We start from the raw sequence: 20,000 nt of genomic DNA, 5'->3' as shown, positions 1-20,000 counted from the left end.
GAGTGAAAAGATTAGTTACAGTACACACACCATCAGCTCCACCCACACACACACACCAGTGCCAGCAAGTCCAGAATTGACAATAACGTGTGGTGCAGGTGGGATTTCTGTTGATGCTATATTTTAGGCTAATAATGATGACAAAAGAGGATTGGCAAAGCGGGCCTGACTGATAAACAAGAGTGTGATTGTGAATAATAAAAAAAATCCCTCTTGGCTTCACTGCCTCCATTCATCCTGTATATGCTGGCTAGAGGGGTGGCAATAAGTGTTTGTGTTTGTAACTTATCGTAACAAGTTTGACCATTAAGACATGATCCATCTATACTGGTAATTCTAATGGAAGGTATATTTTAACCCTATCTAGACCGGGCTTTTTTGGCATTCCTGGGACCGGGGGGGGGGCTCTTTTGACCCCCCCCTCATAACTTAGGAACTGAATGGCGTATGACCACCAAACTTGGAGGGGATGATCTTCAGCCAAAGAACTATGAATGACATCAGTTTGGTGTCATTATTGGATATTATGACATCATTATGACGTCATTTCCTGATTTTATTGCCCAAAATGTCACCTTAATGTATTTTCCATCTAACTTGGGTAATGCACATCAATTTTGGTTATTATGTGCATCAGACCACTTCAAATGTTCACAAGGGTGTCTGATGCTAATGAAAATTTAAAAAAATGTGAAAAGTCATGATGATGAGACTTAGATCAGTGATTTTTGGTCAGGCGTACCTGTCAGAAAACCGTTGCCATGGCAACAACAAAAATGATAAACCTAATCTTTTGGTATCACATTGTAGCCAACTTCATTTTAGGAAAAGTCACAAAGTTTCGTAGTCATAGCTTTAGTCATTCAGGAGTTATACGACATCAAAGTTGGTGCGGGCACTTTTAGCCCCCCCCCGGTCTGGATAGGGTTAACATGAAGAGAAATAACATCAACACGAAAATCTTCTTCAAAAAATGATTTATTCGTTTATTTACATTGAATTGAGGGAAATAGGTAATGTGCCACCACTACATATAAACACAATTGTACAAAAAGGAACAGAGGATTTTTTAAATATATAGCTGTATATAAAAACAAAGCAGTGGTTTCCTCATTGAAAATGTAGGCACATTGTTTGTTTGGATGCCCAATAGGTATTAGAATGCTTCTGTCAGATACACATCATGTGCAAAAGTCCTACTGCTCTTAGGAAGCAAAGCATGCTGGACATCAAAAGCCTAATACACACACACACACACACACACACACACACACACACACACACACACACACACACACACACACACACACACACACACACACACACAAAGACACACTAACACACATGCATGGACACATACACACACATACAGTTATTCAGGAACAGCCAGACAGAAACATAGTCCTTCTCATTCTCATCAGGCAGAAACTGGGGCAGCCCTTGTGAATTGCCCAGGTGTCTATGAGGCCCCAGCTGTTGTGAGGTAGAGGGCCCGGGATGAGCAGGGGTAGGAGAAGGTGTAGACACACATATAGCGCATTCAGGCCGACTGAGAACCGTGCTGGAGCCCGTTCCCGCACCTAATCGCGAACTGGCCGTCGTGTTCTTGTTCTGCTCTCGGAGGAGGCGGACGTGTTTCTTCAGAGCTCCTGAGCTCTCTTTTCCCCTCCCTTCCCCTCTCCCCTCTCCCCTCCTCCTCTCACTATCTCTTCCCCGGCTGCTGCACTCTGTCTTGTCTGACTTTAATTTTCTGCTGAGACTCCACGCTGTCCTGTTCTCCTGAAAAGAAATTAACAATGGATTTGGTCAACTGGTCTTTCAACGCAATTGACACCATCTTTTCGAAGATCAAAGTGGGTTCGGGGGAGCCCAACTGTCCTGATGGGACGACGGCGGCTGGCTATGTGATGGACTCGTGGGGGAAGTGGAACGTCATGTGTCTGGCTCCGTTAAACATTGAGGACGTAGAAGATGTCTACACTTTCGGCTACTTGGTGGCAAGTTCCTTGGGAATTGGATTATCCTTGGGACTGCTGTACCGCATTTGCTCAAAGATATGGGCAGCCATTAGGGGCCCCAGGCTGTCCGGCTCAATTGATCGGTTGGGCAGTGAGATTCGAGCACAGAATGTGGTCGTGAATCGCGCTTTGGAGGGTTTTGTGGCAGGTCAGCGCCAGATGGACAAATTGACTGAAGTGATTGTGGCCGAACATCGCCACCTTGAAGCGATTGATCGCCGCATTGATGGACTTGTCGCGCACGATCGCCAGATGGAATCGATCGGCTTGGGAGATAGGTTGCTCGAAATTCTGCTGTACGTGAAACGTGTGGCCAGTCACATGAGAATTACCGCAGAATCGTAAAAAGGAATGTCTGCAATAACCCAAACATAAATCTTATTTTGCTTTGGCGCCCCAGCTGCAGCTGCAGCGACCTGACCAAGGTCAGGACTCTTATCTCTCCTTGGAGGACAAGCAATGTCTGGACTCTCTGCCTCCCTCAACTACCACAGGCACCTGGAGACGTTTTTCACTTGCTATGGGACAGTGCAAGGCCGTCCCTGGGACGGTTTGAGCTATGGCTCAGAGTGGGGTGATAAGCTATCCAGTGCCCACCCCTCCCCTCACTCTTCAACGCCTCCTCCGCGCTTTCTGAACCCCCCCCACCCCCTCCCCCTCCCCCCGGTTTTGTACAATGTCTGCGTCTCCACTGCTTATAGCCATAATGAGGTTTTTTGTTCTATGCCTTGATGTTGTGTTTGCAATGTGGAGCTATGGAATCTTTTTCTCCTCATCCTTACCCAATGTTGTCTAACACTTGTCTAAAACCAAGATTTGTGAAGGTGGATGCGCGCAGTGCGCAGTTCGTCCCAGGTGTACTAAACTTTGTATTAGTTTATGCTGCTACTAAGTATTGTACCCGAAACACAATTTCGTTGCCTTTTTGACAATGACAATAAACTCTTGATTGATTGATTGATTGATTGATTGTGTTCACGCCACAGATATTAACGTTCGCGAACCGGAAAGTTGGTTAGTCGCAATGCTAACCGCAAAATACTTGTTTTTTCTCGGCGAGCCGTGACGACAACGTGCGCACACACACACACACACACACACACACCACGTGAGTCAGGAGTAGGGCCCAAGCAATCAGAAAAGCAGGCAGGCAGACAGCAAGACACACACACACACACACACACACACACACACACACACACACACACACACACACACACACACACACACACACACACACACATGCACACACACACACACACACACACACATACACACACAGAAAAAGGACAGAGAGAGTGGTTGTCAGAGCAAAGGTAGGCTGGAGGGTAGTAGGAGTGTGGCAGGATTACCCGGCTGCCAAATTGTCTGTGCTGCCTCTCAGCTCACGTTCACCACAGGCACACAAAAGGCTTCCTCTAGCAGTGCAGCTGATGGAAAAGACTCACTATGGTGCAAAACAACAATCGAGGAGACGACACCATGGTGTTTGGGTATTGCATGTGTCCAAGAGAGACCTGAGAGATGACAAAAAAGACGACAGAGATAGGTCGGTGTATGTGACCAGGCGAGGTGCACACGCGCACAATGGATGTCTCAGGAGAGGACCTGGGGTGCAGGTGTGTACAAGGAACTGAAGTTGATCTGATGCAGGGAGTGTGATTTAGATTGACATACAGTACAGGCTGTTTGTGAGTGTGTGTGTGTGTGTGTGTGTGTACCTGAAGGAGAGCCCAATGGCAACCATCCTCAGCACATCACCGCTAAGTAAGAGAGAGAGAGAGAGAGAGAGAGTGCATGTGTGTGTGCGTGTGTATGTGCCTGTGTGCAACATGGCATTGTGTACATCATGGCAATCGTGTGCATAAATACGCCAATATTAACCGTTTTCGCGTGTGTGCACCACGCTTTTGCATGTTTCCTTGTGCACTGCATTTCCCTGTAACAGGCTCAGGTTCAGGGTACAGCTTAGCATTGTTTCCATTTAGCAACAGAGATTCGTCGCCACCACGGGAAAACTACTTACCTCGCGCGAGGACAAAGAGCTTTTCTGCAGCATTGCTCTCCATTATTAAACAAGAAAATGCGTTGGAACAACACACGCAAGGCATGGCGTGAAAAAAACAACACATTTTTCTGATGCCAGTGTGTGTGTGTGTGTGTGTGTGTGTGTGTGTGTGTCTGTGCCATGGAGGTCTAGTTAGCTTGTGATGTATGTTTACTTAGTTGGATGTGACAAGGCAAATACAACATTGATGTGTGGGGAGAGGAGCAGAGGAGCAGGTGTGTGCCAGGAGCAGGTGCTGATCTAATATACTATACAGAACAGGGACAGGTGTTTAGATTGACCTATGGTACATGCTGAATTTTGTGTGTGTGTGTGCATGCACAGGAGCGTGCATGCATGTTTGTATTGTGTGTGTGTGTGCGTGTGTGTGTGTGCATTGTGTGTCTACTGTGTTTTGATTAATTTCGATGGAAAATGATTAGCACCTGGTCATCTGTGTGTAATTGGATTTGAGGTCTCCCTGCGGTCTCTCTTCTTTATTACAGTCTGGAACACACAGAGAGAGATACCCCAGCAGCCAGTGATCTCACTGCCAAGACCTGACAATGCCAACATACTCTTATTGACCAAACAATGTATCGAATTATCAAACCTTCACTGCCAGCTTCCAATTATATAGGCTATTTCAGACCAACGTTTTTCAACCACTGTGCTGTGTGCAACACTAGTGTGCCATGAGAACTTATCTGGTGTGCCATGGAAATTTCTAGAATGACTGAACCTTGTTAACATACAGTATAGCCTGGTAAACCAGCGCTACTCGCTGGACACCAACATTTTTCGGCTGCGAGTGGTCGTCTGGCCTCGGATCTGTCGAACATTTTGAACACAATGCCCTGAGTCTGGCAAACCAATCACAACGCAGAGATTTGTTTTGAATCAAAGCGGGCGGGGTTTTGAGGGAGTGACGACGAGGCTTGCAAAGTTGGGAAAGCACATCAACGAGAAAGATCGCTGATTGGTCAGAGCGCCGGCCTATAGGCACAGACACGGTTTGAAAAACAACGGGTTGTTCTCATCAACAAACTTCGGATGTATCGGGGCCAGACTAAATTACGTACCCAGTCTCAGATTTAGGCTGGTTTATCAGGCTAGTTAACATAGGCAATAGGATTTTATTTTCACTTAACATTTACAAAATGGTGGTGTGCCTTGGCATTTGGTCCTAAAAAAGGTGTGACTTGACTCAAAAAAAAGGTTGAAAACCGCCAATGATACAGAATAGAATGTATACAGGTCGGTGAAAACCACTGTTGTAGACCACCTAACATTAGTAAAAGAACACTTTGTAAGTTACTTCAGCTTAGTTCTTTCGGTATGGGTCTTGGGTAATGATGCACAGCAGAGAGAAGATTTACATGTGGTGGTGGCTCAGGTGGTAGAGGAGCCTGTTCAGTAACCATAAGGTTACAGATTCAAGCCCCACTCTGCCTGACACCATCGGTGTGTCCTTCTTGAGCAAGATACCTCACCCCAAATGGCAGGGTGCTATCCTGCATGGCAGCCACTGCCACTGGTTTGTGAATATGAGTGTGAATGGTTGAATGTGAGGCATACAATGTACAGTAATGCGCTTTGAGTGCTCGAATGAGTGGGAAGAAGCTATATACAATAAATGCAGTCAATTTACAATTCACTTATTAAAAACCCAATCTCACCAGCCTTCTTCTACATTAGCCACCACTCCATCACACGTCTTTGCACCCTTAGGTTGACACATCCTTCCGTCTTTCCCCCTCAAGTGAACACACCGCAGTTAGGATACTCAAACAACAAATCTCATCACGATATCATTACAAATAGGCCTATAATAATAACAAAAATAACCTAAAAATGTATTGTATGTGTATGTGCTTTAATCCCCCCCCCCCCTACATTTTCCTGGAGCGGTGCGGGGTGAGGTGCCTGCCTTGCTCTCATTGCCACCCTTCAGTATTTTTTAAAATCATAAGATCATAACCTTTCTTTGCAGACTGCATTCATAAAGATTTATTTATTTGTGAGAAAACCAATAACCCTTTAGATATCATAGATTTCAAACAAAGCTCAAATGTTGCTTATGACTTTGTTTATGCAGCCCTGACATAATGTGAATTTACAAGTGTAGATGCAATAATATGGACCCAGCAAAGAGGGGGATACTTCAGATTTTGTCAACAAGAAAATGGCGCATTTGATGCAATGTTAATGAAATGCAACAACCAATAATAAATCTTCAAGCTGCTCAAAACTTTCTTTGTAGTCTTAGGAGTGGCTTAACATTGAAAACAAACTATTTGGGGACTGTTTAGAAGTGTGAAAAGTTTAGCAAGCATTGGCTGCCAGGGATTTTTCAGCATTTTGAGTGTTTTTTGAGGCTCACAGAAAATTGAGTTCTGTGTCTATGTCAACACCATACCTATCAAGACACAGATTAGATTCTCATCTGTCATCTTTCCGTTCTTTCATAATCATCTGTTGAAAATAAGTGGAATTCGCCAAAATGCTGCCTTCTCGCCAAAAAGCTGAGAAAACGCCATTTGAAGTAGAACTATAATTGCAAACGTTTTTTGGCCATAATGACATCGTCCTAACAACACCAAACCTATCAGATGCAATTACAGAGTCTTCTGTCATCTGCAGCCTGAAAAAAATATAGTTTGTATGATCTTTCCAACCTAATAATGCTGAAATATATGGGGGTAGGCTCGAAAACAAGAAAGTTTTGTTTTGGCACGATGGATCATGATAGCAGGCGCACAGTGGACTCCGTAGCTGCCACCTGCCACCACGTTTAATAACAGGCCTACTGACATTAATTATGGACACCAGGTTGCATTCAAGAGAGAATTGCCTTTAACATGATTTTGAAGTACAAGGAAGGTAAAGCTTTGTTGCAGACCAATGTGCCGGGGAACACTAGTGTGTAATGTAATGACTGAACATTACTATGTCAGAACGCTATAAAGGACTTTTAGAAAAAGCACAACAAAATACCTCCTCTTAATGTATGTTCTCTACAAGTCTTCTGTTGTCCAGTCTTGCACTTTAAATGTCTGTATGAGCAATGTCTACGTCCATACTGTCTTATGTCCATGTATGAGTACTGTCTATGTCTATACTGTCTATGTCCTTACCTAGATTAGTCTATGTCTGCATGGGAGAGCAAGAAACGCAATTTCAAATTCTTTGTATGACCAGTGCATGTAAAGAAATTGACAATAAACTTGACTTGACTTGACTTGACTTGACATGTTAACATAGGCGATAGGATTTTATTTTCACTTATTATATGGTTGTGACGTCATCTGTCGAATGCTCCATTCATTTCAACGGGGCTCCCCAACGTTCGGACGTCTGTTATTTTTCGATAACGGACGGGTTGGTCTATAACAGACCGCTGTCAATGGCAACAAGACTTTTCACTGCTAAAGCGACTTTTCATCAAGACTCTAATCAGCTGCTGTGATAGACAGCACCCGTTGTCCTGGCTACCGCTGTCAATGGCAACAAGACGTTCACTGCTAAAGCCACTGGCTTGTATACAAGTCAGTGGCTAAAGCGAATGTTTCATATCACTCCGCAGGGGGTCCGGTCTTTTGTCACTCTAATCAGCTGCTGTGATAGACAACACCTGTTGTCCTGGCTAGCCTACCTAGCTGTTGCCTAGCGGTGTTCCACAACGGCACTGTTTTGTTTTGCGCAGCAACAATCTTAACATTAAATAGGTCTAAAGAAATGACCCCGCATGTGTGAATCATTTAAGTATATCCATATAATAAGCGGGTTAACTTTCGGCGAGTCGGTCGCTTTGTGGAATAGCAGCACTTCAGAGAGAACAAGACCCCTCCGCTCCGCGTCGGGGTCTAAAGATTCTCTCTGTCGTGCTGCTATTCCACGGTAGCGACCTTCTCGCCGAACGTTAACCCTTACTTAACATTTAGAATTGGTGGTGTGCCTTGGCATTTGGTCCTCAAAAAAGGTTGAAAACCACTGGTGTAGATCAATGCTGGAAAAAAATACTTTGAGTTACAAGCACACGCACAGGCACAGACGCACGCGCACACGCACATACACACACACGTGAAGTGCAAGTTGTAACATGCCACAGAAGTAAGAATTTCAGAGGACGATCCGGGATGTTATAAATTGTCAGTTAACCAGCAAGAAATTCCACTAGTACCACAACGTCTGGCTCTCTTACAAAGAAACACTGGGATGTTTGTTCACATATATGGGAACGAGATTTCCCATACTGTGCTTGCTTGTGTGCAGCTGTGTGTGTGTGTGTGTGTGTGTGTGTGTGTGTGTGTGTGTGTGTGTGTGTGTCACATTTATTACAGGAGTATTACAGTTCAGTTGTTTTAACATTTGTCCACAGATGTCAACAGTGGTATGCAAGAATGGCATTGTCATTGAGATGGTAATATAAATGTGAGACCAGAAACCATGGAGGACATTATTTCATTATTTATTTACAGGAGTTCAATTATTCCAGACAAAATCAGAATATTCAACATCAATGAAACAGTGCAAATATAGCTACGTATATCGTGACAGTCTTGAAATTGGTCCTGCTTGATTCCTGCGATAGCAGCAGCAACCAGTTGGTCCTCAACTGGTATATGGGTAAACACGTGTTGACAAAAGAAATGAAAATGCGGCACCCAAAACCACATTGCACTCATGGTGCTGAAGACAGGGGTTGGTCAGAATCTTCAGCACCTCAGTGAGGTTTTGGGTCCATACACAAAAGGCAACAGGGAGTATCTCCTCTCACTGCTAAGTCCACTAAACACGTCTACAAAACTAAACAAATGTACTAAACAAGTCCAGTAACCAGGTCCAAACTCCGGTAAACACAAAAGCTTGTTCATCATATAGGTGAAAGATGGAAAACTCAAAGCACTCTTTTTTTCCCTGTAGCAGTTGATGCATCACTGCACACACACCTGCCCGAGAAACACAAACCTCCCTGAGAGGTGGACTTCATGTTCTTCCACTTCCTTGACTTCCCAGCACAATCCTGGGAAAAGTTCCTAGTTTGATTCTAGGGATCTATAATTATGATGACGGAAACAGTCTGAATGTATCCACTTTGCTGTCTTCTGGACAGACTTTTGATGTGATTTTTAGAAGACATGAACACACAATGGCTGTATATTAGAATGGATGCTAGGGTTCAGTTCTATTCAGGTAATGTGTTCTAAGCATTTCCAACTGCCAATTTGGATTGTTTTTGCTTTAATTGCCAAGAGTAATAATATTTGAAACAAAAACAAAAAACACTCCCTTGATATCAGTGTTGTACATAATATTGAGTGGGCGTATCTCCAAATTCCAATTCCAAAAAAGAAAGTGTTTTTTTCCTGTTGAAAAATCGATAGTTGATAGTTGATGTGCTACATGTGCTGTATACATAGAATGTCTAATCACTGGGAACAAAAAAAGGGAATCCAAATGCCTGGCCCCTGGCAGCTTTGGCCAGGCCTAGGACAAAGTTATCTGAAAGGGCCCTCCAACCCAACACACACAACATAACAGAGGACGCAATTCTTGGCCCCCTCAGTCCTTGGGCCTGGGCCTAATGACCTGTTTGTCTCCGCCTGTCAGCTGTCCTACCCTGCCCTGTCCGCGGAGTCTCTATCTGAGCACCCGTAGCAAGTCGAGTGTGATGCGCCTGCGATGGTGGTCCACTTCGAGGACCTTGACCTCCACGCGTTCACCAGGCCCCAGGGCGAGGCTGCGGCGGCGCTGGTCCTCTGGCAGCTTGGCGGCCGACAGGTATCGGTTGGGGATGAGCCCGTTCTGGCCCACGCCCACGTCCACGAAGGCCCCGAACAGAGCCATGTTGGAGACCCGGCCCGTCAGGACCGCACCGGCATGCAGGTCGCTCATCGACACGATGCCGCGCTTGAAGTCCGGCTGGCCGAAGTCTGGAGGTGAGAGAGAGAGAGAGAGAGAGAGAGAGAGAGAGAGAGAGAGAGAGAGACACGCATGTCTGTTCATTATACTCTGTGCTTTGGTAATACATTTACCCGACTTTGTCGTGCCATGACATGAATTTAAGAGAAAGAGAGAGAGAGAGAGAGAGAAGTAAAGCAAACGAGCGATTGCTTATGTAGTATTATCACTTCCCAAAACAGAGTACCAATCAAGGGAAGCAGAACACCATGCATAAAAACGAAACATACGGGTTACCATCGAGCCAGTCAGAGTGATGGCCATATTGCACGGGTGAGGCATAAATATAGAGTGACGCCATTACAATTAAACAGCTACCCTGCAAACCTGCTGGTGTATATAGAGCAGGAAGGGAGAGAGAAAAAGTGAGATGACAGGAGTGAGGTAGAACAAAAGACTGACAGAGTGAGAAAGAAGGGAAGCGAGATAAAGAAAGAGAAAGAGAGAGGGAAACAGAAAGAAAGACAGACGGATTATATTACCAATGACAAACCAAGGCTTTTCTCCTCAACCACCCACTCCCTCTCTCTCTCTAGCACACACCAACTACATTCCATACTCCAGGCTTTTCAGGGACCATTCTCCGAAGCCAAGTAAAGGGCTGTGGAGTGAGGGGGTGGAGGCGGTTTGGACGGGGAAGCCGACAGCGGGTTAGGGAAGTGGTCAGTCGTCCCGGGCCATGGAAGGGGGGGGAGGGGGCAGAATTGGGTCCTCGTTACACTCTAGAGTATGTATGGGGGTTTCGTTCAGATGATTTCGCCACGGGCCCGGCCAGAGCTGACAGCGGACCTGGTGGTGGAGGTGGTTTGGAGGGGAGTGGGATCGGTGCACGCGCGGTTCCCTCTGGTAGGCCATTCAACGTAAACACAGCCTCACGGTGGGGTTTGTGGTCCAGGAAACATTCATCCACAATTATGCCTATCCGGGACACCTTACCTTAGCACACGGTTTGCATATCATCTATTTGCGCAGCTGGCCGTCTGAAGGCTGGTGTGTGTGTGTGTGTGTGTGTGTGTGTGTGTGTGTGTGTGTGTGTGTGTGTGTGTGTGTGTGTGTGTGTGTGTGTGTGTGTGTGTGTGTGCGTGCGCCTCCTCTCCAAACCCCCCCATTGGGAAAGTGAACTCTCGCCGATCTCAATTCTGCACCCACGCCTGCTATAAGGCTGGAGGATACTGGACCCAGGGCTCAAGAATGACTGTGTGTGTGTGTGTGTGTGTGTGTGTGTGTGTGTGTGTGTGTGTGTGTGTGTGTGTGTGTGTGTGTGTGTGTGTGTGTGTGTGTGTGTGTGTAGGTGGTTTGACATGGAGCTCAAAGCCCTTGAAGTGGAGATTTAGTCAGAGGCCTGATCTTAAATGTGCAAAACGGTGACTAATTCAAGAATTGCGACGTGTGTATGTGAGCGTGTGTGTGTGTCTGTGTGTCTGTGTGTGTGTATGCGCACATGTGCGTGTGTGTGTACTATGCATGCAGTGTATGCCATTGCGTATATGTCTACAATAAAGTGCAAACTTCTTGCAATGAAGACATGTTTGGACCACTACCAGAGGCTGTTCAACATGAACCGTGTCTGTGTATTTGTGGGTGGGTGGGGGTGAAGAAGTCACAGATGTCGTTTTTTTCCATTACATTTACATGTAGTGCATACTAATGGAATATGCTTTCACAAAATTTCAAAAATGTCACATTAAATTGACAGTCATAACTATATCGGTGATGGCAACCTGCTCACACGCACCATCAACACACAGCTAGCCTCATCCTTTTCTCCCTCTCTCTACCTCTATCCTCACCTATACTCCCTTTCCTCCTACTCATATTCATACTCTCTCTCTCTCTCTCTCTCTCTCTCTCTCTCTCTCTCTCTCTCTCTCTCTCTCTCTCTCTCTCGGTCTCCTTCTATCCCTCCTATAACTCCCTTTCTCTTTCTCCCATCATCTCCCTTTTCATCCCACGCTACCTTTCTCCATCGTCCTCCCACCATCTCTCTGTCTGTCTCTCTCTCTCTCTCTCTCTCCCTCCCTCCCTCCTTTCCTGTCCCTCGTTGGTCGCTCTGTCTGTGTCTGTGTCTGTGTCTCCTTCTCCCACTCTCTGTCTCCTTCGCTAACTCCCCGTCTCTCTCCTCCCCCGGCTGAGGGCTCTGGGGAGTCTGAGTGGCGCTGGGCTGAGCTCCAGGCTTTTGAAGGCCCACCGTGTAATTTGGCTGCTTTGGGGGAGAGAGAGGACCCCCCCCCCCAGCCAACCCTCCACCCTCAGGCCAGAGGCGAGTTATTAAAGGGAATCGCGACTGGAGATACATCATTAATGAAGAGAAAAACAGAAGCCATTCAGTCCAACTCCCCCCCCCCTCCATACATCCCCTTGTCAGTCCACACCTACACCTAGAGTAGGGGGGAGAGAGAGAGAGAGAGAGAGAGAGAGAGAGAGAGAGAGAGAGAGAGAGAGAGAGAGAGAGAGAGAGAGAGAGAGAGAGAGAGGAGCAGAAAGAAACAAGGGGGGGGGAGGGAGAGGAAGGGAGAGACAAGAGACACAAAAGAGAGGGAGAGAGAGAAAGAAGCAGAGATGAAAAGATTGCAGGCCGTGCAGGAGAGCGTATGACAAAGGGAGAAGTCAGACCGTCGGCAGTACAGTACAGTACAGGGAGGCTGCAGAGCAGAGCGGCTGGTTTTAACATCAGTGGGCGTGTGAGTGAGCCTGCGCCGGTCGTCTATGACAACCATCCCATAATGTTGCACCCCGTCTTTCACAAGCCTGACATGAGTCATTGGCTGAGATATAGCGGTGGGGTGGGGTGGGGGGTGTTTGCACTGATGAACTGTCGGCCATCCAGAGGGAGTGATAGACTAGCCAACAGCGGCGGCCTATTGGCTGAAAGCCATAAGGAAGCGGCCCCTGATAGGCTGCTGGCTATGAATAGGACAGGAGAGGCTGACTGGCTGGCTCAGAGGCCATAAAGAGAAGCCAGTTATCGTGTCATCCCTCTTCATAGACAAGTAGTTTATTTAGTTCATGAAAAGTTGTCCATTAAAATACCGGTAATACTATGTTAGACTGCAAAAAGTCAAGAAGTCGATATACACTCACTGACCACATTATTAGGTACACCTTCTTAGTATTGGTTTGGACCATGTTTTGTCAGCACAGTGTTTCCCACAGAAATTTTGGAAACTATGGGGGCAGCCGGGGTTTATTTTGTCCGGGGGGGGGGGGGGTCTTCTCACACGGGCCTTTTTTTTGGGGGGGGGTGTATTCTTGCAGCGTAAATGCAAAACGGCAAAACAATGACTACAGTATGACATTGGCGCATGGAGAAACTGTAGGCCTGGGCCTATATTTCAGCCATTTATATTTTGAGAAATAAGGCTACATAAGATTTTACCCATGACTTGTATAATAGTAGTACATTGTCATTGTCAAAAAATGCAGTACAGTGAATAATTTCTGTTTACAACACAGTTTCATTCGTCCCTCATGCAGGGGTCTGGAAAACAATAATAAAACAAAATAGGAGCAGAGATAAGAATTTAAGAGCACTGTGAAATTGTTAACGCATAGACAAAAAGGGTCTTGGGTAGGCTATGCCTTTTCCCCCACACATATCTGTAGGCGTACACATTCTACATGAGGGGTGCTGGTCACAGGGCCAGTTTTTTTTTCCAAATTCCTCCCATTAAAAGGGCTGAACAACATATTACACATTTATGTCTATATTCACATTCATTACACATTCTATATGCAGCCCGATGTCTCCTCTGCTGTGTCAATGAAGGTCTGTCACCAAACTCATTACAACTGTAAAACAAAGCCTAGGGAGTGTTAGTAAACTCATCCCAACTGTCCCTTCTCTGAAGGTTTTTTATATTGCTCCCAAACCCAAGTAAACTACAACAACTTGACTAGGCTTTTGATCCCTGTCTTTCAAGCACTTGTGGTTCTCTCTACAGCAGGGGTGCCCAACCTTTTTTTAACCAAGATCTACTTTTGAAGTTGATGGTCTGCCGTGATCTACCAAGTCAAATTCAAGGATGTCAGTATGAAAATTTAAGACCACCATTTATTAATCACCATTATTATGAACAAAATGTTTTCAGTAGGCTACTATGGCCGTATCTTTGTGTTTTTAAAGTGTGTTGAATAGCCTATCTTTACAAAACAATGCAGCACTGATAGTATGCAGAGATAATTTCAGTCATACACAAGTCATAAACAACTGAAACAATTTCAAAATGATAAACATTTGGTATATAAAAGGCACATAGGCCCTATTTCTAAAATATGATGAAGCATTATCATGCCTTCAGTGGTATAGGCTACAAATTAAAAAGGGCTCAGAAATTCACCATTTGTTATGGGTAAATAGTAGTATGAGAGAGAGAGAGAGAGAGACAGAGAGACAGAGACAGAGAGAGAGAGCAATGAGAGCATTGGATAGGTTAACACCCCTGTTAAGTGTGACTTCTTCTATGAAGGTTTTTTTTTCAGCTCTCTGGGACAGTAGCACAGCAAAGGCTTTCTATTGTGAGTTTGGCCAATCGTTTTGTCCACAACTGAAGCAAGAAACAGCACAAATTGAAGTGAATTCCATACATGTCAACAACTAACATTTCCCTTACACGCGGCACGCGATGTAAACGCAGTTAGCGATGATGCATGCGACTAGCGATTTGGACGAAGATCCTCGCATATCGGCGTGTCATAACGCATCGTTGCGCACATGTTCTGTTACTCACCCGATGTTACACGTGTGCACACATGAATCAACTGTAATACCCTTACGGTCACTTCCTAATGCTTTCCCCTCATTCTGTGTTACCGTGGGACTACTTATCTAACCAATACAGAGTCTATAGGATGTATTTACTCCAGGAGGAAAATGCGAAGGAAATTCAAAATCGTAATTCAAATCGTTTTAACAAAAACGGATATCGTTTAAAAAAAAAAGTAAAAAAGTAAAAAAAAAAAAAAATTAATAATTTTTTTTTTTTTTTTTTTTTTTACATTTTCGTAAACTATGGCGGCCAAATTTAAACTATGGCGGGCCGCCATAGTTTCCTCAATGTATGGGAAACACTGCAGCAACAACACTCTGGTAGGCTATGGTGTTGCAACAATGTTCAGCTGATGCTAAGATGCCCCAAGTGTGCCAGGAAAATATCCCACCACCAGCCTGAACGGTTGATACAAAGCAGGATGGATCATTGTGTCAATGTCGAATCAGTCTGGCCATTCTATTCTGACCCCTGGCATCAATGAGGCATTTTCGCTCATGGAACTGCTGCCAATGGGATATTTTCTCTTTTTTCGGACTATTCACTGTTAACCCTAGAGATGATTGTGTCTGAATATCCCAGTAGATCAGCAGTTTCTGAAATACTCAGACCAGCCTGTTTAGCACCAACAAACATGCCACGTTCAAAGTAACTCAAATCACCTTTCGTCCCCATTCTGATGCTCAGTTTGAACTACAGCAGATCATCTTGACCATGTCTACATAGCTAAATGCATTGACTTGCCGCCATGTGATTTGTTGATTAGAAATTTTCTTCAATGAGTAGTTGAAGAGGTGTGCCTAATAAAGTGGTCATGGAGTAGGGGTGCAACGGATCAGAAACCTCACAGTTCGGATCATTCCTCGAATCAGAGCCCACGGATCGGACATTTTTTTTTAAATCGATAAGACAAATAAACATAAGTTGTGTCTTTGTTAGGGGTGGGCATAGATTATTTTTTGAATGTAGATTAATCTCATTGCAATTATGAAATTAATCTAGATTAATCTATATCAAAATGTCTAATTCAGAATATGCACACTACCAAAAATAATGGCTTAAAGTCTTGTGACTTACTGATAGATGGCACATAGACCAGAGCTCATGTCCTTAATTGTACATGCAAATGCAGATAAATGCATCATCATCATTTGTTTATTGAAACACAATTGCCTCAGTGGTTCAGCATTTCTGAGAGAGAGAGAGAGAGAGAGAGAGAGAGAGAGAGAGAATCGGCATTGACTGTTAAAAAGGGCAGTGGCTGCTTTAAGAAGGCGGAGACTCTGCAGGGACATCAGAGCGCACAGAATGTCTAACCAGATGATTTAACCTGCTCGCTGTCCTCAAAATGTCAGAGGAGTCACAACACGAAATTAATTCAGTTTGCCAAAGTTTTTATATCGCGGTACGTTACATGAGCACATCTCACTGCGACGCAAATGCGCTGAACTCAACCGATCGCAACACAAACATTTAGCGAGAGTAGTTCTAGACATTGACAGTTTGAGTTTGACAGTCAGTCTTCAAAATGCATTTACAGTAGGCTATCACACGGAATGTTTTGCAACTATGGCACAGGCAAGATTTCGGGAACAGTTTGTGTTGTTGTTTGTGTTCCATGCAGTGCGCGAGTTAGAAGTCCCAAACGACTACACTGAACATGCGCACAATTTCATAAATCGACCCGTGGACTATGTGTGTGCCTAACCGAAATGATTGGTCCGAACGGACCACGGATCAATGATGATCCGTTGCGCCACTATCATGGAGTGTATCTAAAACAAATACAGCCCATACTTGCCCTCAACAGTTTGTTTGGTGCCCGTGACCATGCCTGTCTGAAAATTTAAACCGTCAAAAAATAAGTTTTCCTCCCTGTACGGTATGAATGTTTTCAGAGTATCAGTAACAGTCAATACAAATGTAAATATGTCTCCTGCAGAGTGTAAAGTCATATTTTCCAAACGCAAGTCTTTTTTTCACGCTCATTCGGGAAAGTCAGCCAAAAGTATCACTTGACCATTTCTGATGGCGGGCCGCAAGTGGAGGGGAAAGACACCATTTGCCTATTAATGACTCATTTGAACATCGTCTGATTTTTGACGATGATGTATTAAAGGGGCACAGTGTAGGATGACGTAGTTTGCGCAGTGCCTGTGGCATGCCTGTCTCAAAATCTACACAGTCATGAAAAAATGCTGTTTAAATAAACTCGCTGTGAGAATGTTTTTCATCACGGAATGACAGCAGTGGATACAAATTTGAATACAGTATGTAAAGCAATTTTTCATATGAGAAGTCTTTCCCACGACACTCGTAGCGGGTCACTCTGCCAAAAGTTACATTTGGGGTTCTCTGACAGCGGACCGTGAAAGTGGTCGCCAGAGTCATCGTTGACTTACAAATGACTTAATAATGACTCGGGACAGTGATTAATTAAACTTTTAATCCTACATAGAGCCCCTTTAACTTGCACAGTGGGACGTAAACCTGCGAACACCTACAGGGGTGGGTGTGTGTGTGTGTGTGTGTGTGTGTGTGTGTGTGTGTGTGTGTGTGTGTGTGTCTGTTCCCACCTTGTCTGAAGTCGAAGCCAGGTGGCTGGGTGAGTCCGTCCACGATGAGCTGGAGGGTGTCTGGTGTGGTGTCCAGGCTCTTGGCCAGCGTCTCCAGCCCTCGCTCCCTCACACACCCCTCCACACGCTGCCTCAGCTCCACCTGCCCCAGCTGGGACACACTACCCCCAACCACAGACAAAAACCTGGAGCAAGAGAAAGAGAGAGGGGGTAATTGGGGAGGGGGAAGCAGAATAAAATCTATAGTGGCTTAAGTGTTGTCAGTATGTATAATAATGTCCACTATGCACACAAATATAGCAGGTGGAGGAAGGGAGAGAAGTACAGTATGAGAAGAAAAAAAGAAGAAAAAGAAGAAAAAGAAGGAGAAGAAAGAGGAGGAAAAATTGATAAGAAGGTGGAGGAGAAGGAAGAGGAGAGGAGGAATGAGAAGTAGAAAGAAGAGTATAGGAGAAGGAGGAGGAAAAGTACGAGGAAAAGGAGGAGAAGGAAGGGAAGACAGGTGGTGGAGGAGGAAGAGGAGGCGAAGGTAGAAGAGGGGGGAGCAGGAGGAGAAGAGGAAGGAGGAAAAGTGGAAGGAGGAGAAAGAAGAAGAAGAAGTAATGGAAGGAGGAAGGAAGAGGAAGAGGAGAAGAAGAAGGAAGAGGAAGAGGAGGAGGGAGAGGGGGAGGGGAAGGAAGACGGAGATGTGGAGGAGAAGGAAGTGGGGAGGAGAAGCAAAAAGAAGGAGGAGGAAGAGAAGGAAGAAGGAGGAGAAGAAGGAAGGAGGAGGAGTAAAACAAGGAAGAAGATGGGGCAGAGGCGGAGGAGTGGAAGAAGGACCTGCAGGGTGAGAGAAAAAATGAGTACTAGAAGGAGGCAGGGAGAGGAGGAGGGATGGGTGACCCAGCTGAGGGTGGGGGGCGGAGGTGAGGCAGATGACTACTGCCTAACTCTCAACTTACACCAGGACCAGGGAGGGCACAGAGGCCAGAGGATGTGCGATTAATCACCAAAACGTGAAGCCTGGTGTGTGTGTGTGTGTGTGTGTGTGTGTGTGTGTGTGTGTGTGTGTGTGTGTGTGTGTGTGTGTGTGTGTGTGTGTGTGTGTGTGTGTGTGTGTGTGTGTGTGTGTGTGCGTGTGTGTGTGTGTGTGTGTGCGTGCCTGCGCGTGTGAAAGAGAATTTTAGACCTAGGAAGACCTGACCAAATGGCGTGGGGCTGAAAAAAAAGCCCTGCCCTGTCAATCAAATCTCTCAGGTGGGTCGAGCCAATGACCTAGTTTCCCAGGGGAGGTCAAGGTCTTCACCCTGCCCAAGATGCCACTCAGGCTCCTCCTCTCTGTCACGTCTCTCCTGGCAAAGTGTGTCAGATTCCCATGTTCGATCCCTTTACTTTAAGGCCGAGGACATGCTTGCTGTGTGCCTAAAACATGCAACTGCGCACGACAGAGTGTGCATACTTGCTTCAGGACGACCAGAGCACTTTGCATGATACTGGAGGCATCATCTAGGAGGCAGATAGCCAACGGCAGTAATGCTTTCCACCATTGTTTGACTCTACCGCGGCGCAAACTTAAAGGGACAGTTTGGTCAATTTCAACATGCAGTTGTATTGCTCACGCTACTCTTGACTTGTCAGTACCTGGTGATGCCACATTTTTCGGCTCAGTTCTTTCTGAGATATGAGCAATTGTAATGGGGGCAGCGTTTGTTTACATTTTTAAAAAATGAAACATAGGCCAACTCCAAATATTTTCCCAAAAGGTACTGCTGTTTGCTAGTTGTCTGCTGATGTTTTATAACCTTTTGGATGTTTTTGGGAATTAATAAAAATGTTTTTTTGAAATGTAAACAAAGAGCTGCCCCCATTACAATGACCAGGATCTCGGAAACGGCTGAAGAAGAAGAAAAAAAAATCTCAGGCACTGACAAGTCCAGGGTAGTGTGAGCATTACAACTGCGTGTTGAAATTGACCAAACTGTCCCTTTAACATGGAAGTTCCGAAGATTGCTCCTTGCGGTTTTGTCAATATTGTACAGAATGCACGCATCACTCTGCGTACCTGATGTCAAATGTTCTCCTGCGTACAAAATTGACATAAAATTTGCATGGCAACGCATTCGTGCATGAAATGTGCCCACACGTCAGTATCCTGCAGCAAACATGTCCCTGGCCTAACAGACTACTGAGATGAAATGCAAACCTGATGGTGCTAGACCATATAAACAGTTGATCATAACAATTTGATTACAATTGATTTTATATTAAAATTAAAGGTTTGTATTATTGTCAACTTCCCTGTATGTACTGTAGTAAGAAACAGAGAAAAAGCATTTGGCTTTACTGCATTGTTTAAAATAAGTATTTATAATGTTTATGCTATAGTTTAGTTTATGTTTACGTTAAGTTTCAAAATACTACTAGAAGGCCTACATTAGAAACGTACAACTTACATTTTTAAAAACATAAAAACGGTCAACACATCTTATGATAATCTATGATGATCAATATATTATTTATCATGTGTAATTAATTTGATAATGATTGTTATTATTGTTGATGTTATTATTAAAAGTGAATTTCAGCTTGTATCTCGGGCTTCTCTCCCTAGAGCAAGGCCTCGATGAATGAGTGTGTCCATGACCAT

The 20,000-nt window shown here is 44.9% G+C and overlaps 1 protein-coding gene across 1 annotated transcript in view; it reads right to left on the bottom strand.

Moving 5' to 3' along the window:
* Positions 1-8,519: 8,519 nt before the first annotated feature.
* The window catches only part of srbd1 (S1 RNA binding domain 1), a 128,129-nt gene continuing 116,648 nt past the window's right edge, over positions 8,520-20,000 (bottom strand). Inside the window, exons 20-21 of the mRNA XM_063191808.1 lie at positions 17,372-17,556; positions 8,520-10,001 (exon numbers count right to left, since the gene is read on the bottom strand). Coding sequence (XP_063047878.1) covers positions 9,709-10,001; positions 17,372-17,556 — 478 coding nt within the window. The 3' untranslated portion in view covers positions 8,520-9,708. The remainder of the gene's footprint in view (positions 10,002-17,371; positions 17,557-20,000) is intronic.

The sequence above is a fragment of the Engraulis encrasicolus genome, chromosome 24 (genome assembly GCF_034702125.1).
Source record: "Engraulis encrasicolus isolate BLACKSEA-1 chromosome 24, IST_EnEncr_1.0, whole genome shotgun sequence".
Lineage (NCBI taxonomy): Eukaryota > Metazoa > Chordata > Actinopteri > Clupeiformes > Engraulidae > Engraulis > Engraulis encrasicolus.
Note: the sequence above shows the minus strand (reverse complement) of the source record. Positions and strands in the feature narration are given on the sequence as shown.